Source organism: Ursus americanus, chromosome 9 (genome assembly GCF_024610735.1).
Source record: "Ursus americanus isolate L20-20 chromosome 9, mUrsAme1.1.p, whole genome shotgun sequence".
In the NCBI taxonomy this organism is placed as follows: Eukaryota; Metazoa; Chordata; class Mammalia; order Carnivora; family Ursidae; genus Ursus; species Ursus americanus.
The window spans coordinates 8,920,500-8,943,946 of NC_142135.1; the positions used below are offsets into that span (position 1 = coordinate 8,920,500).

Sequence of the window (23,447 nt, forward strand, 5' to 3'; positions counted from 1 at the left end):
GAAGAACGAAAAGCATCATTTTTTTATTTGGAAGAATCCAGAAATAACCGCTTTTACACGCTCACACTTGGCGAAGCAGAGATAACTGCCTGCGTATTTTGCAGAATGTAAATCCGTGCATTTCATTGCAATGTCACGGGTTGTGATTATGAATACCAAAAGCCATTTCTGAGCCGAGGATGATGAAGGGGAGCAGAGGTGGGACAAGAGCGGCCATGACAGCCATGTTCTGAAAGCGATGTCAGTCACGTAACTCTTCCACATCAGCTGCGTGTCCCTGACCCATCTGCTCATCTAGCAAACATGCATCAACGCTTTCCTGTTGAAGGTGTGCTGCTGTGTGCTGGCGGGGCTCGGGTGGCGGGGAGCCTGGAGGAGTAAGATGTAATCACAGCCCACTGGAGCTTCCACACTCATAGATGCAATAAATGTCTTTAAACTATCGACTTAGGAAGAGAGGTGGTGCAGGAGAATGGCTATGGAATTCGAGGTCCAAGGAAAATGCATTGAAGTCTAGCTTACCAGTTGCTGCCATACAGTTACTTGGACACATTACTTACTCACTCTGACCCTCAGTATCTTCATCAGTGAAAGGGAGACAAGACTACCTGTCTTAGGGGGTGTATGTGAGGATCAGATTTCAATTTGCACGATGCCCATAATTAGTATTCACACATGGTTGTCATTACTGTTTTTCTCGTATTCGTTTTTATGAGTGGAATTTCCTGGAAGGACTGGGGAGGATGAATGTTTGTCTCAGACACTAAGATAATTAATATGCATACATTGTGCAGAACTAAGGGGGTAGTTAAAATATTAGGCTAAATCATGATCTTAACAGCAAAAGCACTCTTGGAGGCTAGTCCATAAATAAGCAGTATCCGATTATACATCTACGGTCTTATAACAGTCTCACAGCCACGGGGCTAAAAGGACTCGCTGGCGTCCTTGGTGATGCCAAAGGATGCGATGCGGCGCAGCATTAATGTTTGCCACTGCATGCACTAGTTCAGACTGGGGATTAAAAGCCAGGGTTCAGTCCCTGAAATAGGAAACTGTTAAAAAGGAGGTATAATTGCTTCTGAGTACAACCCCAGCCAAGTGCTAACAAAGCATTTCTTCCACACTGGGATCTGGCTGGGGCTGCTCTGAAAAAAGGAGGAAGCCCCCACTTCCTTAGAACATAGATTCCTTTGTGCACGGAGCTGCTTTTTTGAAAGCATTTTCAAGAGTGTTGGCTGCCGTATGGAAGGTGAACATTCTGTTGGAAAGCTGGACCACAGTATTACAACTGCTTTTTTTTTTTTTAACTGTTAAGTGGGGGAAAAAAACCCAAGAAACACATGTCAATGCATCGCGCAATGACAACTTTGTTTAAAATACATTGAACAAGAGAAGACAGGAGGGAAATATAATGAATGCAAAGTGAGGCTTGTTAAGTTGGTGGAATTATGCACCACCATGTCTTCCTTGTGCCCATTTATTCATTCAGAAATACACACCGAGCTCGATACCGTGGACACAAAGACGGAACCCAAACAGACAGACATAGTCGCTGCCCTCGTGGGGTGGTCAGGGAGCGGTGGGGCGGCGAGAATACAAGGCAGAGACCTTAAACTAAATGCCACATAGGTTCCTTTTTGCGGTTTGGAATTCTTCTATGTCATGTAAAACAGAACGGGCACGGACCAGCTGGCATTTGAGAACAAGATGAGAAGGATATTTTATTCATCTTTGTGGCCTCCTTGTCTGATGTAATACCTGGCATGCAGTGGGCACTCAGGAATTTTATCTGAAAGATTAAAAGAAGGAAGGAAGGAAGGAAGGAAGGAAGGAAGGAAGGAAGGAAGGAAGGAAGGAAGGAAGGAAGGGCCAACTGCCCACCTCTTTTTAATCCCAACAGTTTTATACGAACTGGACCTTGGTCTGAGTTCCGCACTGCCTGCCTGTTGGGGGTCAGGACACTCATGCCTCCCTTCTACTTCCCAGCTGGCTGTTTGAAGGGCTGGGCAGAGACAAGGCGGAAGAGCTGCTCCAGCTGCCAGACACGAAGATGGGCTCCTTCATGATCCGAGAGAGTGAGACGAAGAAAGGTGAGTGGCCCCTGACTCCCCTTTCCCTGCTACGGCTGAGACGAGCAGGTTTTGTTCGGGGCTGACTCATGACACGGCTCATTTTGCCTCCTCCCACAACACATGCAAAGCCATCTGGTCTGGTGAGCTCCCTGCAGCCCACACAGCCCCGGAAAGGCCAGTATGAAAGCTAGGGGCCTAGACAGGGAGCAGAGACCTGGAAGGGCGAGGCCACGGCCAGACTCAGTGAGCCCCACAGGCTCCCACTGGGAAACGTCCCATCAACTGGGAAGCAAAGCAAACAGCAGGTGTAGGCAACACTGGGCCCCGGCGAGCAGGCTGGGACTAGGCCTGGCCCACGCGCTCAAGCTCTGTGCCATGGGCACATTGAGTTCTCCGAGGCAGTGCCATTCAAACATAACTGTGTTTATAGTGCTATTGCTACACAGGAGGCCTTCGACATTGGTTTCCACTGTGCCCTACAATGAATTCGGACCGCGTAGAGAATCAGGTCGGGTAGATGTATACTCTTACACACTCACCATGATCGCCATCGTTACAACTTCCTTATGTCTTACACATTAAGTAATTCAGTGAAAACAAGTAGCAGGGCCCCTTGTCACAGTTCAGAGCAAGGGCTCTCCATTCTAGTTTTGGCTAGGCATTACTGAGAAGGCGCCTGTCTCACTAAGCCTGGGTACCCTTTCCTAGAGCATGGGATTGACACTAGGAAGGTGCTTTGCACAGTATCTGGGATGTAGGGAGCACTTTAACTCACAGGAGCGAGACACTCACCAGCTAGGGCTTTCCCAGACTAACTAAGAATGACACCATTTCAAAAACAGAAGGTACGTTCAGGTTCTTAGCCTGCTTCTTGTCTCTTCAATATCGAAGAAGAGAAGATGCGATATCTGAGAATATTTCCCACGTGACCTACTAAGGGCCGGTGCAGCGTGGTGCTGGAGCCCTTCACCAAAATGGGCATCAGCCTTACTGTGGAGAAGCAGGGACCATCTATCTATGGTAAAAAAATTGAAGAACAACTTTTCTCTCAAACACTCCAATGTGCTAGGGGAAAACAAGAGCAAAGCAGAGACCACATTTCCCGCGCATGCCCTGGCAGTCCCCAGAGGTGGGAGACCCAGACTCAGAGAGAACTTCTAAGCTGGCATGGCCAAGCGAGGGAAGAACCCAGCTGGAGGTGCCAGAGCTGATCTAAAAATAAGGACGCTCTCAGGCAAATCTGCAGCCGAGCCGGGGCTGGGGCCGGGCTGGCGGCGGGGGGTGGCAGGCTCTGCTCCCTTGGGTATGCAAAGTTCTAATAATTTTCCACCTGCCACTTTTGACCTGCTCACCCTACTTCCAGTTCCTGTCAGTGTTACAGGAAGACACATGTTGGACTTCAGAGGGCAGGCCTGGGGCAAAGGTAGGAATGCCCCTCAGGATGAGGGTCAGACCCCAAATCTGCCATTTCCAAGCTGCGTGCCTCTGGCCATGGCACTCAGGCGCTCTGAGCCTCGTTTCTGCATCTATAGCATATCTGGGGACAACACCTGGAAATAGCTTAGCCCCTGAGCAGCCTGTAGAGACAGCAGAGACCCAGTAAATGCAAATGTCCTCCTCCTCTCCCCATCTACTGAGTGTTTTCACTCCTGGGACCCAAAGGACAGAGCAGAAGGGATCTAGGTCCCAGTCTCCCACTTTTCACTTGGGGAAATCAAGGCTAGGAAAAGGGAAGGTGCTTGCCCAAAGTTCTGCTCTTCCTAGCCCGCACTACCCCACTACCTTTATGGCACTTAAGGAGAAATGGCATGTTTGACACGTTTCTTAGGGATACCCAGAAAAAGTCTTAGCTGCCAGTTTTTCCAAATTTCTGAGAAAACCAAGCATAAGGTATAACCAAGAGGGAGGAAGGACCGGGAAGTGGTATGACATGGTGGCTTTCCGGAAAAGGATGTAGGAGCTCCCGCAATGGTAGGTTCACAGAGCTGAGAGTAAGCAGGTGCACCTGAAAATCTGTATGGCTGATGCAGTTACAGTGACTAGCGCAGCGGGGCCGCTAAAGGAGCGCGCGGCTGTGGTCTCTGCAGAGTGACAGCAGTCCCCGAAGACGGGGTCCTAGCCACTGATCCTCCAAGTGCAGGAGGGCATGTCTACCGGGTATTCTTGCTGCATTCCCAAGCCTGAGGAAGTCTCTCCATCGCCGTGCTGGGGGGGCTCTCCAGCCGGCCGCCCTCGGGGGGCCACGCAGGATGCCTCTGACACGCCCTCCATCTCCCGCAGGGTTTTATTCCCTCTCCGTGAGACACAGGCAGGTGAAGCATTACCGAATTTTCCGCCTGCCGAACAACTGGTATTATATCTCCCCGAGGCTCACCTTCCAGTGCCTGGAGGACCTGGTGAATCACTATTCTGGTAAGAAACACCCCACAGGGACGGATCAATGAAGCCCCTCTTGGCTAACTGCCCCACGGTGCCTGTGTCTAGGATGGGCACGGGTCCCTGACACATGCCAGGTGACTGACTTGGCTCTCACCCTGTTCCCTTAATCCACTCTTTTCTTGTTAATGCAGACTGTAGATTTTGAGCCAAAACAGGCTGCCTGTGAAGGCTGTGTAAGCAGCTAATCTTGACCTCGCCCTCTTTTTACCTGCAGATGGAAAGAAATAGGATGCCCCAATATTTGCAACCACAAACAGCTGGCACTTCCTTAAGTGGACCCCTGAGGCTTTGTTCTAAAATGCCACTCATTTCCCTCTCTGCCTGGCAAAATCCTCCTCAGTTTTCGAAACAACAGGAAGCCACCTCCTTGATATGCCTTAGGAGTCAGAATTGACTGCCTGTCTTCTCAGCTCCCGTGTACACTGGCCCTTCCCTCGAATGGGGTCCCTCTGCCTCGTGACCCAGTGGCCTGTGTCCTAGTCTGGCTTTTCTGGCAAGCTCCTAAGACCGGGGCTGCACTTTGTTCAGGGATATGCTTCCCCGGGCCCAGGAGGGAGGTCTCAGGGTTCCACACAGGCCAGGATGGGGAGTGCCCTCCAAGACGGCAACAGCCGAGTGAGTTTTGATGAAGGTGACGGGGAAGAGTGGAGTCAGAAGAGATCAGAGTTAGACTGCGACAGGCGCGAACACCAGGTCAGGACGTGATATTTTACCCCATGGAAAAGGGAGAAATAGTAAAAAGTTGGCTCTGGAACCTCTCTGTTCACATCCCAGATCTTCTGGGCAACCCCGGGCTGGTTGGTCGCCTTCGTGCCTTGGGGTATCGTGAGGAACCCTTGGAGTAGTGCAGGGAAAGCACTGAGGGGGGGCCTGACACATAAAAGTGGGCTCCTGCTCACATTGGCCTCTGTCCCTCTGACCAGCACACCTCCTTCCTCCTCCCTTCCCCAGCCTATTGGAGGGAGGAGGGTTGCTCTCACTTTGCATGTGTCTTCCCACTTCCCGTTCCAGAACTCGCACCCCTGGGTATCTCTGCTAGCGTTCTATAGGGTGTGGGGTCTTGAAGGGCGTTTTAAGGTGAAAGGAGCCCAGGGGGCCTGGGTTATCACACCTGACCAGTGAGAACAAGGGCAGGGCATGGAGGAGGAATGGCCTCTTGGGAGACACGGGCCCAAGCTCAGATCCGGGCTCTGTGAGACATTGGGAAGAGACCCCCACCTCTCAGAGCCACAGCGCCCTGTTCACAGAGGTGGATAGCCACAAACCCTGGCGTGGTTGCCATGACTAGACTGTTCACGTAACATGTGCCCTAATGTAATGTAATTACGGAATGGGGCAGATGCATAGTAAGTGATACCAAATGTTACTTCGTTGATACCTGGAAACCTAGCAGCTTAGCTAAGAATGAAAGAGGAAGGGAGTCCTGGAGATAGGCAACTTTTACTGATTATGAGTAAAGGTTGGTTGTGGTATTTGGCTTTTAATAACAATCATCGGAGAGGTGGGGAGACCGTAAGTTTTGCATAGACAAAAGCAAACACGAACAGGATACTGCCCCAGCAAAGACTGTACAGATTGGGAGACCCACAAGGTGTCCAGGCCAAGAGCACCCAAACAGCTTGCCCCAGTGCAGGAGCAGTGCCTTCCAGAAATGCGTCCCTGGACCGTGTCAGTGGCCTCCTGTGCCCCTGGGGACCCCCAAGTGGAAACCACGTGGCCAATTTTACCTCCCTCCAGATTCTACCTAGAGACCCAGAATCAGAAAAAATGTGCACTAAGGGGTCTGAACAGATGTCTTCGTGTTCCAGGTGGCTTATATTTGTTACCTGGTGCCTTGGGAAAATTCATAAACATCTTGGAGCCTCAGTTTCTTTATCTCTAAAATGGGGACTTTAGTCCCCATGCCTCTTACGAGACTGTTGTTAGGACCAAACACAAAACCATAAGTGTAAAGATCTGGCCCCTAAAGGATCCCGTGCATGGTGGTGACTGAGAGGACAAGAGGGAGTAGGGCACAGGTCCCCAAATATGGCCAAAAAGCAAAGGGCTGAAAAGGGGGACCCCTGAATGTACAGTGGTTGGGAACCCAGGCATGTGAGAGGATTGAGCATTCTGGAAAATTCTACAGAGTGGAGAGACTGAAGGGAGTGTGTCCAGACTCGAGAGACGGATAGGACCTCTCTCTCCCCCATTTCAGAGGTAATGTGTTGCCTTCGTAACAAGTGTCTGGTTCCGAGTCACCGAGGCAGGTTTGGACCACATCTCTGCAACCTTGAGCAAGTGACTTGACCCCAGGCTTCCTCCTTCTCCAAGTGGCTGTAACGACACTGGCTGCTCAGAGCTGCCGGGGCCTCGCTGAGATGAAGTGTGGGGGCTCGCTCAGCACTGTGCTCAGGGGGGCTGCTGGAAGTCTGGTTCTTTTACTCTTTGTGGGGATTCCAGCTTGCCCGCAGGGTTAACCGCTCACAACCCCCCCTGCCCTGCCCGCCTGTGCCGTCTCTTGGCGACGGTCCCTGCAGTCTCTCTCTGGCTCCGTCTCCCTCACCCCTAACCCAGGAGGTCGTTTCAATTTCCAGCCCGTAACAGAACATTATTTCAGATGCACATCTGATTAAGCTCCCCTAACCTCAGGGTCTAATCTCGCATTTCTCGGGCCAGTGTGGGTGGACATTCGAGTTCACGGTGAAAGTCAGACGGCGCACCAAGAAACAAGGGGTTATTGGCTGCCACACTCTGCTAGCCTCGGTTTGCTGCCTCAGCTACAACCTCCTTTTGTTCCTTGGCAAGAACACCCAGAGCTCCTTAAATAAGGTGGGAGGCGGAGACGGTCCAGAGGTGCAATGTGTTCCCTAAAACCTGGTGATGGATCAGCTCCAGGCCAGAGGGCTCTGTCCTTGCTGCAAGCCAGCAATGTCTCATGTCCTCAGCCATTGAAGGTCCCCTGCACCGGGGCCTGCAGCCTGAACAAGGCCATAAGGAGTTCCCCCACCTATAAGAACATCAGAGGGGCACCTGGGTGGCTCAGTCAGTTGGGTGTCTGCCTTCGGCTCAGGTCATGATCCCGGAGTCCCAGGATGGAGCTCTGTATCTGGCTTTCTGTTCAGTGGGGAGTCTGCTTCTCCCTCTAACCCTCCCCCCTCTCCTGCTCTCTCATTCTCACTCTCTCTCAAATAAATAAATAAAATCTTAAAAAAAAAAAAAAAAGAACATCTGAGCACAGCCACAACCAAGGCTTTCCCACAGCCATGGGAGGCAGAGGCTAGACCCTGATACTCCTGGAGAGATGAGTGACCCTCGGCGGAGGGGGGGGAGGGAAGGGGGCAGAACAATGGATTATTTTTCATTCTCTTTGTGCTGTGTTTTGATTCACTATGGGGGGGGGGGGCGTCACTGAAATCCAAACCCAAGTATAGTTGATTCTGGATCCAACCTTACTACCCCACCTGCTCCGAGCTAAGCCCACCGCGTATTCAGGACACATTAACACTGCTTAAACAGCTCTCTGCCCTGCCACACCTCTTTCCTATCTTGGCCTCAGTTTCCCCATATGAACAACCAGGGAGCTGTCCTGGATGGTGCCTGAGGCCCCTCACCCCTCGCTGGCTGGGGCATCCCAGGGTCACTCACCAGTTGTCTGCTTCCCTCCTTAGAAGTGGCTGATGGTCTCTGCTGTGTGCTGACCACACCCTGCCTCACTCAGAGCTCCGCCACCCCGGCGGTGAGGGCCCCTGACTCGCCCGTCACCTTGCGCCAGAAGACCTTCGACTGGAAGAGGGTGCCCAGGTGGGGTGTGCTCTGTGTGTGTGTGTGTGTCCTGCATGAATGTATGACCCCCCCGCCCCCAAACCAGTGTGGGAGCCTGACAGCTAAAAATCTGGCAGGCTACAGCCCACCCCGTGGAAAGCCGAGCCGGGCACTCTGCAACCCTCGGAATCCCACTGGTCCCTGGGAGGCAGACCCAGCTTCAGGCCTCACCGTCATTGCATTTCATAGGATATCTGTAGTTGGGCGTTACTGAGTTATCTTAATCAAACACTGATCCAGACATTCCATTAGCAAATTCAAAGAAAATCAGAGATCAGATTTGCCTGGGAGATGAAGAAAACTGCTCTTCCTTATAAATGTCATAAAGAAATATTCATTCAAATTTGCAGTTGGAAGTTTTAGCCATTCGAGGAAATGATGGTTCCAAGAGGTTAAGTGATTTCTCCAAGATCACACAGCCACCAATGTAAGAAGCAGAAACAGAACAGTAAGTTAGAGAAATATTAACCAGGCTTTTTTCTTCTTTTTTTCCTTCTCTGATTTTCTTGTTCTCCCTCTCCTTATGTCCCTATCTTCTTTCCCTTCCTCTGTCCCCATTCTTCCTACTCACAGACTGCAAGAGGACCCCGAGGGAGCCAGGAACCCACTTGGTGTGGATGAGTCCCTTTTCAGCTACGGCCTTCGGGAAAGCATCGCTTCCTACCTGTCCCTGACCAGCGATGACAACACCTCCTTTGATCGAAAGAAGAAAAGCATGTCCTTGATATACAGCGGGAGCAAGAGAAAGAGCTCCTTCTTCTCCTCACCACCATATTTTGAAGACTAGCCTGAGAACAGACACCATGGTGTGTACCCAAAATAACAGAGGTTGGAACTATCACCTGGGATCTGGCAGGGAGGCACGGTTCCCTGGTCCCTGGGGAACCGCATATCTTCCAGAAGCCAAGAGAAGGCACATGGCGACTCGAACTCACATCTTCTCTGTCCACATCACGACAAAGGGAACCCCTCCCCGGTGGCTGACCAGTACTGAGACATCGCGAAACGTTGAATCACGATGTGATCGGGCAACATTTCCGAAGAGCCCCGTGTATGTGAGTGTGCTCGTTGTGTTTGTGGGAAAGATAAAGACATTATCTCACAAGAAAGCGCACAAGACTGTTCAACAAACCGTCCAGATGGTCACACTCTGAGCTCATCAGAGATAACTTCTGAACGAGAAAAGCCTGAGAAGAGGACGAGCCAAAAGTTGGGGCCTGGCCAGTCTAGCTTTGCAAACGGGTGCCCCGCAATGAACTTTCCTAACCAATCCACAAAGAGACCTTTGGGATGCAGCTCCTCTCTTTTCAAGGGAACTCAGTGACACTAAATGTTCATTCCCTTATCATCCCTGAATCAGGAGATCCCGCTGGCCTGCTGGTGGTAGGGCTACATGCACAGGAATCAGACAGCCTCCCTCCCTCTGCAGAGGACAAGGCAAAGGAGAGAGAGGGAGGCTGCTTGTGGGAAAATGGGAGGGTAGCCTTGGAGCCTTGCAAGCTTTCCTGGTGTCCCCAGTCATGGCTTCGAGGCACAGACAGAGCTTCTCTGACAGGTTGAGACACCTGCCAATACTAATGTGTCAGTTGTTCACCCATGATTGCCTGAAGAGCTAACTGTGTTAAGTACCATGTCAGGTAGAAAGAGGAAAGAAAAAAAAGAAAAGAAAAGAAAAGAAAAGAAAAGAAAAGAAAAGAAAAGAAAAGATCAGCAGAGGCACTCACAGTATAGACAGGGAGAAAAGTCTAGAGACAAAGATCATGAAAGTGGGTCGTAGAAGGAGAAATCAGCTCATGGCTCCGGGGGGACTGGGTCAGGTACGGGTGGCCCATGAGCTCACATCTCAGCTGCAAACTTCGCAGAGGGTAAGTGCAGCTGGATTGAGTAGACGAGAATGGTCGGCTTTTCTGAAAACTGCAAATGGATTAAATTCTAAAGAATTAATTCTAATTCTAAAGGATTAATTCATTTACGTGATTTTTTCTGTGTCATCAGTATTTTATTCTAAGAAGGGCCTGGAAGCCACATGAAGAAAACTGCTGAGCTCCGGGAAAGAAGGGAGGCAGAGTGGCTTTAATTCTGTCCCACTAATTTTAAGAGATGAGAGAGAAAGCACAGCAAAGTTCTAGAAAAGGCGAAGTATTTATCTCGAGGCCGCCCATCCGGATCTTGTTAGGAAGGGGGCTGCAGATGCTCCCATGACTCATTTTCCCCTGTTGCAAAGGGATTCAGGGCGGGGGGAGGGGTGCCTGTGGAACCCCTCGCTGCCTGATAGGCAATGTCTGTCTGTTCACCACGCACATTCCGTAGATCTGAGACCACTGTGCGGGTGGTATGTGTAATATGCATTTACGTGATTTTCTGTATCATCAGACTCTGGCGTGTTTATACAAGAAGACATTTATGGTTTCCCCCAAGAATCCCTAAAGGCCGTTTCAAGGGGCCAGCCGACGTGTGGGAAATGAATATAACACTGTGGACGCTGATTTCCACCGCAAGGCAGGGTTTTCCTCGCAAACGCCAGATGTTTGTACGGTGTCATATGCATTGTTTTCCGTTGTAACTAGTGTGCTGGGAACTTTTGGGGAGCACTCAGAGGCATTTCTAAGTGGGAAGCATTACACTTTGCTAAATCATGTATTTATTTCTGATTAAAATATACCTAATAAATATTTAACCCTTGGCATGTGGGGAGAGCTTTCTGGGTGAGATGGGTGGGTGGCTCATTCAGAAGCTTCTTTGGGTCTTGAATTTTCAGACCAACTTGCCTCTGGAGAGAGATGACAGCAAGGAACAACAAGAAGAACCGCGCTCAGCTTCCTCTTGAAGTGCAGCCTTAAGAAAACTGGATTTTGTCACTTTGGAGGGTGTCTCATCAAACTTGAAGGTGGACACAGGGGGTTGGGGGAGAGAACAACTTAGCGATTGCAATGAACATTCTGCCTCACCTAGATAACTTCTGTGGACCACATGTGATACCTCTGCTTTCTGTATTTCCAAGAATTTATTTCTACCCATGTTTTTTTGGATGCCTACTAAATGCCAGAGATGACTCCAGGCGCCAGGGCTGTAGCAGTGAAAACCAGATGAGGTCTCCGATTTTACAGAGTTTGAGATCATAAATAAACAAGAAACTTTGTCATGGTGGGGAATGTAGTGCAGAAAGTAACCTGGGCTGCTGGACCCGAGTGTGATGGGGCAAGGAGTCGTTTAACTGGACGCCTGCTTAGGAAAGGCCTCCCTGCCAGTGGACACGTCTGAACTCCCATTTGAGCCGAGGCCAGAAAGTTGAGCAACAACCAGCCAGGCAAATCTAGAGGAAAACCGGAGGCAGTAGAGTTAAACGAGGCGATTCCTGTGGGCAGGAGCAAGGCTGCCTGTGGAAGGAACTGGAAGAAGAGCCAGGGTGGCTGGGCTGAGTGAGCTGGAGCCAGGGGCGGAGTGCTGCCAGGAGGGAGGCAGGTTCCCGCAGGGTTCTGGATGGGAGTGTCAAGAGTTTAGGGTCTATTCTAGGAGAAAGGCAAAGCCAATGGAAGGATCTAATTAGGGGAAGGATATCACCTCATCCACATGTTTTAAAGAGCACACTGGTTGCTGTGAAGAGAACAGATTTTTAAAATTCTGGTGTTGTGTTATCTACTCCACGCATAGTAAAAATTTGTAAGCTCTAGGACCAAAAGAAGGCAGGATTTCAAAATAAAGGGTTAGAAAAATTTTCATGCAAAAACAAAGGGCAAGTGTTGAATTTTGAGGCAAAACGGAACTGAAGGGAAAAGTTAATTGTCTAAGGGCTAAGAGAGATGTTACAAAAGGAATGAGCCATTAAGAAGATATAATGACCGAACCTGTATTAATCTAACAATAAAGTTTCAAAATATATTAAGCAACTTTACTGAAATGAATTCTACCCTGTTCCATGTGTGTTTAAAAGTATGCTTCTGGATTGATGTTGCTAATGTTTTATTTAATATTTTAACATCTACAGCCACATGTGACATAACTTATGGTTTTCTTCTCCTAAGTGATACTTAAAAATGTTATTGAGTTATATAGCAGGCTCACAAACTGAAAAAAGGTACTTTCCCCTGTTTTCTGGCATATCCTAGGGAGTGACAATTTGAAGGTTTACCATTAACCTAACCTTCAAAACTCTCTCAACCTCGTGTTTCGTTTTGTATTTGAGGATAGCTTTTAATGTATTCATCTTGCTCACATTCATTTCAGTAAAGCAAGAGTGGCTTAATAGGACAAAAATCTATTATTGAAATACTGCACAGTAAATAATAAAGGGTAAACTCTCAGCACATGTAACAAAGCATTTGAAATGTTCTACACCTATTATGGTTTTAAAAAAAAAAATCGTACACCTAGGAATAAACCTAACCAAAGAGGTGAAAGACCTGTATTCTGAAAACTATAAAACATTGATGAAGATAATTGAAGATGACACAAAGAAATGGAAAGACATTCTATGCTCATGGACTGGAGGAACAAACATTGCTAAAATGTCTATACTACCCAAAGCAGTCTACACATTTAATGCAATTCCTATCAAAATACCAGCAGCATTTTTCATGGAGCTACAACAAGCAATCCTAAAATTTGTATGGAACCACAAAAGATCCTCAATAGCCCAAGCACCCTTGAAAAAGAAAAGCAAAAGCATCACAATTCTGGACATCAAGATATGCTACAAGGCTATCGTAATCAAAATAGCATGGCACCGACACAAAAATAGGCCCACAGATCAATAGAACAGAATAAAAACCCAGAAGGGAACCCACAACTATATGGTCAATTAATCTTTGACAAAGCAGGAAAGAACATCCAATGGGGAAAAAGGCTGTCTCCTCAACAAATGGTGCCGGGAAAACTGGACAGCTGCATGCAAAAGAATGAAACTGGACCACTTTCTCACACCATACACAAAAATAAATTTAAAATGGATGAAGGACCTAAATGTGAGATCTGAAACTATAAAAATCCTAGAAGAGAACACAAGCAGTAACTCATTCGATATTAGCTGTAGCAACTTCTCTACTAGACGTGTCTCCTGAGGCAAGGGAAACAAAACCAAAAAAAAAAAAAAAAAAAAAAAAACTACTGGAATTTCATCAAAATAAAAAGCCTCTGCAAAGCAAAAGAAACCGTCAACTAAAAGGCAACCTATGAAATGGGAGAAGATATTTGCAAATGACATATCATTCAAAATATATAAAGAACTTTCAAACTCAACACTCAAAAAACAAACAATCCCCCCAAAATTGGGAGAAGACATGAATAGGCATGATTTTTTCCAAAGAAAACATACAGATGGCCAAGAGATACATGAAAAGATGCTCAACATCACTCATTTTCAGGGAAATACAACTCAAAACTACAATGAAATATCACCTCACATCAGTGAGAATGGCTAAAAATCAAAAACAGGAAATAGGTGCTGGCGAAGATGTGAAGAAAGAGTAACCTTCTTGCACTGTTGGTGGGAATGTAAAATGGTATAGGCCTTCTGGAAAATAGAATGGAGGTTCCTCAGAAAGTAATTAATAGAACTACCCTATGATCCAGCAATTATACTACTAGGTATTTTCCCAAAGAATATAAAAATACTAATTTGAAGACATACATGCACCCTAATGTTTTTAGCAGCATTATCTACAGTGACCAAATTATGGAAACAGCCCAAGTGTCCATCAATTGATGAATGGATAAAGATGTGGTATATACACACAATGGAATATTACTCAGCCATAAAAAAGAATGAAATCTTGCCATTTGCAATGACAATGGATGGAGCTAAAGAGTATTATGCTAAGCAAAATAAGTCAGTCAGACAAAGACAAATACCCTATGATTTCACTCATATGTGGAATTTAAGAAACAAAACAAACGAGCAAAGAGGGGGAAAAAGAGGAGGGGGCAAACCAAGAAACAGACTCTTAACTATGGAAAACTGATGGTTACCAGAGGGGAGGTAGGTGGGAACAGGGGCCATATAGGTGAAGGGGTTCAGGAGGACACTTGGAAGTATGACACACTCTATCGTACACCTGAAACTAATATTACACTGTATGTTAACTAACTGGAATTTAATTAAAAACTTTAAAAATATATATATTAAGCAACTATTGTAGGGAGAAATAGATAAACAGATCATTTTATTTGGAGATTTGAACACACAATTCTCAGAAACAGATAGATGGAGCAAGGATAAGTAGACAGGTAGTTAGAGGATATCAAAGGTACAACTTTTCTGCCAACCAATGAAGAAAACATTAGGTCACAGAGGAAGTCCTAATAAATTTCAGAGTCAGCCTTCTCCAAGTCAGCCTCCATGATAATAATGAAATAAAATTAGAAATCAATTTGCCAAAGGATGGGTTAAAATCCTATGAATCTAAAAGCTTTTAAAAGAAAAAAAAGGACACATCCCCTGTGGTTAAGAAGAACATAATACAAGAAATAATCAAAGGCATAGAAATAGAGGACATGTCGCTACTTCTCCAAATGTCCAGGGCGTAGCTGATACAACAGTAAAAAGGACATTTACTGCTCGGAATCCATTGACCAGAAAACAAAGGATGACAAGTGATGAGCTCAGATTTCAACTCAAGAAGCTCAAAGAACAACCGATTGTCAAAGAGGCAAGGAGAAAGTAAAAGATGACAAAGGTAAACACCAATGAAAAAAGAGCTTTAAAAATACAATCGTAAAGAACATTCAGAAAGTAAGACATAGTTTAAATTGGAAGATTGATACGATGAAGAAAAACAGGAGCAAGAATGACCATGTCAAAGGAAAAGAAAGGCCAATGAGCTGCAGGGCCGCATATAAGGAGGGGACCTCTTCAAGCGAGGGTACCCTTCCCTCCCTCAGTCAGCAGGGTTGGTCCCTCTCCCTCTGTCCCTTCCCTGCTGTCCAAGCTGCCCAGACTCTGCCCTACGGAACAAGGCCCTCAGATGGCAGAGAAACACCTAGAAAGAACCCATGCTTCTGGAGATCATGAGACACTTTGGGAAATGTCATGATAAAGAGGAAAAAAAGAAAAAAGAGAGAGAAAAAAAGAAACATATTTACTATTTAAGCTCCTTGAGTATTGGATCTCTTTGCTAGAGCAACTAAGCATTTTTGTCCAAAGGGTATAGAAATCAACCTGCCAAAATTTACAGATAATGAAATAACGTCAGAAATTCCAGTGGAGCCAACAGACCAAGTATTGGAAGTGGTAAGAAGGTTCAGCAAATTTGGAGCTGACTTAACTCCCCTATGCCAGTACTGACCAGCTGGAAAGTTCAATAAAAAAATATGACATCATTCATAATGCCAACCGAACTAGGACACAGAGAGGGACTTGCCTACAGTGATTTCACAAAAATTTTGTGGAGAGAATTTCCAAACTCTATGAAAAATCCCAAGGAGACAAAAATTCTGTTTGTGGTTATGGTGTCAACCAGATTCACAGATGTGAGATTTCACATCATGAAAACATAGATACTTTTTTGCAATTAATTGAAAAATTCCATGAAGATACACTCAAATTCCCAATGGGACTATTTAAAGACAATCAATACATGCACCTTAAAATATAGATGAGAGCACTGGAGCCCATGAGTAGCTCAGTCAATTTTGATTAAGAGACACGGAGAAGAAAGTGCTCGAACTATGAGGTTTGTGTGAAAACAGGAGAAAACAGTGCTTGGGTCTCTCCGAGTTTAATGGAACTCAGGATGGGCTTTGGTGCCCTCTTCCACCCAGGGCTGTGCTAAGAATTCAGAGAATTCTAAGATGAAAAGCCCATGTGCCTGTCAAGCTCTCAGTCGTAATAGAATTGGAATAAATGTGCTAGAAAAACAGCCAGTGTGTAAGACAAGGCAGGATTCCTAAAAATTGCCAAATAGAAGTCTCTTTACCAAGGTGAGACTCATTCTAAGAGATGGAGAAAGGCTTAGAGGGTGTCATTTCAGCCGAGCCCTGAAGGAGGGAGTGACTTTCCAGGGGGAGAAATAGACATGCCGACCACAGCACAGCAATGGAAAGATGTGGCAGAAGGCATGGCATTTTCTAGGAATGTTGATACTAGTGAGCCCAGAGTGCAGGGTTCCTGCAGGCATGGAGCAGGAAAGGAGACAGGAAAACGTAGCTTGAGGCCAATTCATGAGGCCTGGCACTCCCTCTGAGGAATGCAGAATCGGGGAAATGGTGTAGGAGGGCAATGGAAATCTCTTCTGGGTCTTATGAATCATACCACAGAGGACACGACCTCCTCTGCCTTCTCTTAAAACTGGCCAGGACATCAGAGCCACAGAGTACATGCTCATGACATGTCGCCCCCTCTTCCTTCTTCAACCCGGGCCCCAGGGACAGGTGCAAGCTCCCCAGACCTGCTTTGGTTTGGAGATGCCCTAGCTTAGCAAGGCAAGGGGGAATCTGGATTTCTTGAGTTCCTACGGTGCACGGGACACTCTACAATCCTTATATGATGACAAATCTTGAGCCCTTGGAAGACAGAATTAATCATACCAATTTTATCCATGAAGAATGCAAGAGTGGAGGGTTTTTGCCCAAGGCTGGGATCTTAAGGCAGGCTTGCCTGATCCTAGGCCTGAGCTGTTTCTCTTAGGCCTTAAGTCCCTGGAAGAGTCCCAGGCTTCTGGAGAAGCAGCTTCATAGGGTGGGGAAAACACAGAGTAGGGCTTTAGGTTCTAGCCCCTGATGTGGCTCCGTCTTTAGCAAGTCACAAGACCTGTCTAAGCCTCAGACTCCCTATCTCCAGATTGCAAATAATATAAAGACCCCTTGCCAATCAGTGCGAGCAATCTATGAGATAATATATTGGAAGTGCCTTATGGGCCCCAAATAATCTAAATAAAGTTATTAATTATCACAGGAGCCTGTCGTGCCTGGTGTCTCAACAGCTCTGGCCTCAAGATTTGCAGAAAGACTTAAGATCTTATCCAAGAATATATCACCAACTCACATCCGTGCCCCCAAACATCTGTCGGTAAAGAACATGTTTAAGAACCGCTAATGTATTGAAGTATTTTCGTTCTCTCGATTCCAAATACCAAATAATTTCACATGCATCCCAAAGACTGCTGGGAGCAGTTGTAAAAGCTGCTTCTAAATGACTAAAACAGATGGAGAGTTTATTTTTACATACACTGCCATTTGCTCAAACAGATTAGTTTCTGAAATCCCCCGAACACCTCAAGTCTCCAGAATTTTCAAAAAGAGAACTCTGCCTTCTGGGCCGACTGGAAGCCATTTTTGGTGTCTTCCAGGTTCCACTGAATGTCTGGTCTCTGAGAGGCCTCGGGGGAAACCCCTTCAGGAGCATTCAAAGTCGGGAAGTTCTATTTTCAATACCAGGAATTGAGAGATGTTCGGGCTCAGGCCTCCTGCCAGGAAGATGAGCCCACTAGAAAGGCAGAGACTGAAGAAAATCTGATCGAAGGACAAGAAACACAAGACAGTGGTGGTGGGGAGGGAAGTGGACCCGCCTGGGGGGCCCTGGGCATAGTCCCCCAGTCCTCTGCTCATTCGCTGCTCGGACATTAACTACGTGGCATCTTCTCTAGCACAGCTGTGTTGGGTGCTTGGGGACCCATGAGAACAAGGCACAGCGGCCTCCTGCTCTCCCAGGGCTCACGGTCTCGGGTGGGAGAGACTGCGCTCCAGCCAGAAGAATTCTTCACTGGTGGGAAATCATGATAAATGCTGTGCAGAGAAGTAGAGGCAGCATAAGCCGTGTAAAGGGGCTCTGGTTCTGGGCTAAAAAGTCTGGAAGGATTCCCCGAAGGACAGATAGAGCAGGCAGAAAGGAAGATAGGATAAAAGCGTTCACGCAGAGGGAGCTTTCTGTATGAAGCAGAATAGAGCACGGACCCTTCAAGGAACGTTGGAAGGCTTCTATGGCCAATGAGAGAGGCAAACTGGCAGGCAGTACTGCTTCCTGTTGGGAATGGTGACGATGTTGATCCAGCATCATACTTGCCCAAACAATGTCAGTCCTGTCCTCCTCCTGACAGTCAAGGGTTCAGATCCCAGGAAGGTCAGACAATGCTGGAATGTGGTTATACGACCTTAGAATTGCTAGCGGGTCCGTGGCATTGGTCTCGACGGTGCTCTATCTTTCCCTAATTTGGTTACTTCATAGTCTCATCGTGGCTTTCTCTGCTTCCAGGATTGTCCCTCTCAAACGCATCCTCCACTCAGCTTTAATACAAGTCTTCCTAAAGGGAAGCAAGTTTCTTACTTGCCTAAAAACCGTTTGATAGCGCACCGATGTTCATTGCAGCACTATTCACAATAAGGTAGAAATAACCGCAGTGTCTATCAACAAACGAACGCATGAACAAAATGTGGTCTATGCGTGCAATGGGATATTATTCAGCCTAGAAAGGAAGGAAATTCTGATATAAGCTACAAGATGGATGAGCCTTTATGAACACATTATGCTAAGTGAAATAAACCAGACACACACACACACACACACACACACACACACACACACACGCATACATTTTGTATGATTCTACTGCTCTGAGGTCCCTAGACTGGGCAAATTCATAGAGACAGAAGGTAGAATACTGGTTATCAGAGGTTGGGGGGCAAGGAGGATGGGGAATTATTGTTTAATAGGTAGAGTTTCTGTTTGGGATGATGGAAAGTTCTGGAAATAATTAGTGGTGATGATTGCACCACATTGTGAAAGTATTTAATGCCACTGAACTGTAGGCCTAAAAATGGTTAAAATGGGAAACCAAACCAAACCAAACCAAACATAATGCTTCAAAGGCTCCCATCACTGAAGATGAAAGTCAAGGTGTTCAGTGCAACCCGGCTGCTCCCTGCCTGCCAGTCTCCATCACTGCTGCCCCTGATGATCCCCCGCCACATCACAGGACAGGCAGATCTCCGTGAGGAGGCAAGCTGTCCCTTCATGTCAGAACTCTGCCCCCAGTGAAATGCCTGCACAGCCTTCAACATCTCGCTCAGACATGCCTTCTCCTGGGAAGTGTTCCTGGACACTCCCTCTCCCCTTGTGCTTAGTTGGGGGCTTCTCTCTGAACTGCCCTAAGACCCTCTTTTAAATATCTGCTTTCAGCGTTTGTCCCCCACCCCTCAGTAAACTCTAAGTCTCCCAAGAACTAGGACATGAATTATTTAGCATGACATTTCCAGCACCCAACATGGCACCTGGCACAAACTGGGCGTGGCATAAAGTTAGAAGTGAATCAGTGACAATACCATCAGGGCTTGTGCTGTGATCAACAGGTTATTTCTTCTACAATAGTTATTGTCATGATCAAAATCATTATATCACCATCATCATCAGTATGATATCATCATCATCATCATCATCATCATCATCATCTAGCAGGAACTTCAGACCATCCAGTAGAATCATGAGTGCTGAGTTCTATTCTTCGCCTTCATTCAACAGTCAATGACTCAGTTGGCCAAACCTTGGGAGCTCCATGCCTCACCCCGTGGCTACTGACTCAGCCACCTACCACTCCTCGATCAGACACGTGGGCAAGTTCTGGGGTCCCCGCCGGCCCTCCCACCTCAGGCAAAGGAAACAGCAATGAGGTGGAAGGGATCAGAGAGAGGAGTGAGTCACCCAATAGTGCTCCACGAAGAAATGCCACCAGAACTGAATTGCAGCCAGGAGATGGAGCATGGGCTACTGAAGAAACCAGCCAGCATAAGGGAAGGTTTTAAGTTCAGACCCTGAGAAGGTCAGCAAAGCAACGCTGGAAAGCAGATGAGAGTTCTCTTGCTCTGCTCCTCTCCTGCTGTGGGCAGTAATGCCCCGGTGTAGTTAGCATTGTAGTGGCTAAACTGTGCCCTCATCGTTAGCTTTCCTTCCACCAGAAAACTGTTCATCCTACACGCCATCGCCTTGTGTTTGTCTATTGACAAGAGAGGTCTTCAAGAGTTCATACCATTAAATCCCAGTGGGGCAATCTCCCAAAATGGAAACACTTCCCCATCTAGAAGTTTCGTCACTTTAGAATCATTGACAGTAGTCAGAGGAGCCCCTCAGCATCCTGGCATCACCTGACCATGGAAAGATGGCCATGAGCAAGACACACACCAGAACAAAGGATAAAGGAAACCAAGCAATCGAAGCCAACTGGTCTTAAGAGGTAAGTGAGCACCCCCCCTCGCCGCGACGTCACCAGTGTCCAACACAAGGCTGAAAGCAGAACAGGTGACTCACCATCAGCATGACCCTCCGGAAGAGTCTGGAGTCAGCGGCCCTGGTGATTAGAAGGTGGATGCTGGCCACGTCGGCACCGCCACGATCTGCTGCCAGGGTCACGCGCCGAGGGTCCCCACCGAACACTCCGATGTGGGTCTGCACCCAGGTCAGAGCCGCCCACTGGTCCAGCAGCCCCCAGTTGCCACTCACCTCGCCAGAACCTGCAGAAAGAAGAAAGTTTTAACCCTTTGTGATCTTACAACCTGGAGTCTACCCTCCCCCCCACAGTGCTTTCTGGGGTGCCTCCGGGGGACCTGGGCTCTTGTCTGTACAGGTCGGGCCAGTGGGAACAGCTTGCTTCAGAACCAGACCTATCCAGCCTTTGCTGGGTAGGAGCCCGTGCCGTGTCATTCCATTTCTCCGGGCCACAGTTTTCCCACCACAGGCGAGGGCACTTGGTAGGGCAGCGGCTCACATCAGAGGCGGTGCACGTTCAGACCAGCCCCTGGCTTGGCCCGTCAGCGGGGACGCCTCACGTGCTGGCCCGCCGTGGTGGCTCTCCGCGCCTCTTCCTCCCTGGCCAGGACCAGGCGTGGCTGAGGCTCTCCAACAGTTCCCACTGCCTCTTCTCCCATGACCTTCAGTAGCATTCAGCTGAGCTGATCTATTCTTTTTTCATAGAATCCAGTACATTTTTATTGAAAGCTCAGCAGTACTTTTTTAACGAAGTGATTCACACACACACACACACACACACACACACACACACACACACACACACACACAAATGTATATATAGTATAGCAAAAATATGCTCTCGTCGGTGTTTGGGACACGATGTACCCATGCTCTCTGGCCATCCTCTGAATCCAGGGGATCCTCCTTGTCCATCTACACGGCTAACCACCCTGAAATACCCGGCTTGTTCTGGCTCAAGCTGAGACTCACCCACTGAGCCCTAGGAAGCCCCAGCAGCTCCCATGCCTTCACCACCACCCACGTGCTGCTGACCCGGAGCGTCAGGGGCACACAGCGTTCTCTCAGTGCCAGCCCCTCGTGTCTCCAGGAGGCTACCTCGCTGAAGGCACCTCTAGAGCATTGAGTCCCAAAGGGAATCGATTCCAAGTCCCCTGTACACACAGCCAGCAGCCTTTGAAGAATTTCTTATCTTCTCCTCCTAGTGCAGCACCACCCATCCGATCTGCTCCTGCACAGCCTGGGAGTCCTCCCCGAGACCGCTGTGTTGCCTCCCCAGCCCTTCTCATCCCCAGGTGCTCCGGGCTCTCTCCCTGCCGAGCTCCTCGGTGCTTCTCACTGGCCGCCTGTATCCACACTTCTCTCCCTCCGATGAATTCCCCATGCCACATCTTGAGTGGTCTTTTATTTATTTTTTTTTTAAGGGAGGGCTGAAAGGCCTTTTTATTTATTTATTTTTATTTTCCTTTTAAAGATTTTATTTATTTATTTGAAAGACAGCGAGCGAGCACAAGCAGAGGGAGGAGCAGAGGGAGAGGGAGATGCAGACTCCCCGCTGAGCAGGGAGCCCTATGTGCTCCATCCCAGGACCCCGGGATCCTGACCTGAGCCGAAGGCAGATGCTTAGCCCACTGAGCCACCCAGGTGCCCCCTGAGTGGTCTTATAAATGCATCATTTTGATTGTGTGTCCCTTATACACACACAGCCCGACACACACACACCCTGCCCTATCCTATCTAAAATCTCCCATCCATCCCATTAGGACATGATCTCAGTTCTCCCAGTATATTCAAGGCCCCATGGGACCAGGGTGGCTGTCTCTTGGGCCCTATTTCCCTTCGTCCCCTCCTTGTCCCCGTGCCGCAGCCACCTGGCTTCTCTTCAGTAGCTCAAACACACCGGTCCGTCCTCTTCCAGGCCTCTGCTTGGCACGTGTGATTTCCTCTGCCCAGAGCCCTCCACCTCGCCCTGGCCTTCCTCCTCTTCCCCCTCTGGCCCAGCAGTCCTTCACGTTTTGGCTCTGGGTTAATTCAAAGGCAGCCCTCAGGTAAGCAAGGTTCCCCTTCAGGTCTTTTTCACTCTGGGTCTCGCCTTCCGTGCGCGCCCACGAGCCCCCACTAAAACCAGGGGCACACAGCAGGTCCTTAGTCAATGTCAGGTGAATGAATGACCATAGTTACGATTAACAGGATTCGGTATCTAGTGAGAACTATCAACGAGACTCCACATTCCCAAACAGAAAAATAGGAAAACCTTGCGTCCCAATTCCCCAGCCTGGAGTGCACCAAGCTGACCAGGACGCCCGCTCAGAGGGCATAACAGTACAAATTACTCTTCCAGCCGGTGAGACTCTCGGAATTTCTTCAAATGCATTTTGTGTTCTGGGTTTGGTGAAGGCAATTAGCACAGTCCTCACCGCGGACATTTCTGGATTGCGCTTGTGTTCTGCCTCTCAGGATGAATGCGTGGTTTCTGAGGTCTTGGGCAGGGCAGGAAAGGTGGGTGCCAACTGAGTGGGACATCTGCAGCCTGCATTTCCAGTGACAATACAGGAGGGTTGGGGGCGGCCGTCCCTGCCTCTGACTCCGCATAGATCCGCTTCCCAAGCACAGTGCTGACGTGGCGGGGTCTACAGAGCCCAGGAAGTCAGAGGTGAGGGCCCTTCAAGGGCTGCTCTTCAGACAAGTCTGGATGGGGCTTTGCCTGGTGCCAGGCGTTATGCTTGGTTCCATGGAGAGCAAGACAGGCACGGCGCTGGCCCTCGGGACACACAGCCTCAGCCATGCGCACAGGGGCAGCGAGCCAGCTGCTCTCGGGGAGTCTGCTCCAACCCCTTCCTTCACTGAGGAGGAACCTGACACTCGAGAGGAAACGTTTGTTTCAGCACAAGAAGCAAATGTAAGAGAAAGTCGGGACTTAGATTCCAATGCACACTCGGAAC

General features: G+C 48.2%; 2 protein-coding genes across 4 annotated transcripts in view; one reads left to right on the forward strand and one right to left on the reverse strand.

Annotated features, from left to right (window-relative positions):
* Window positions 1-11,002, forward strand: part of SLA (Src like adaptor) — an 81,671-nt gene extending 70,669 nt beyond the window's left edge. For both annotated transcript variants that reach the window (XM_045812197.2, XM_045812196.2), the window contains 4 exons: window positions 1,990-2,093; window positions 4,356-4,487; window positions 8,165-8,297; window positions 8,892-11,002. In XM_045812197.2, the coding sequence (XP_045668153.1) occupies window positions 1,990-2,093; window positions 4,356-4,487; window positions 8,165-8,297; window positions 8,892-9,105 (583 nt within the window). In that variant the 3' untranslated portion in view covers window positions 9,106-11,002. The remainder of the gene's footprint in view (window positions 1-1,989; window positions 2,094-4,355; window positions 4,488-8,164; window positions 8,298-8,891) is intronic.
* The window catches only part of TG (thyroglobulin), a 244,261-nt gene that overhangs the window by 78,194 nt on the left and 142,620 nt on the right, over window positions 1-23,447 (reverse strand). For both annotated transcript variants that reach the window (XM_087864600.1, XM_045812195.2), the window contains one exon: window positions 20,548-20,750. In XM_087864600.1, coding sequence (XP_087720726.1) covers window positions 20,548-20,750 — 203 coding nt within the window. The remainder of the gene's footprint in view (window positions 1-20,547; window positions 20,751-23,447) is intronic.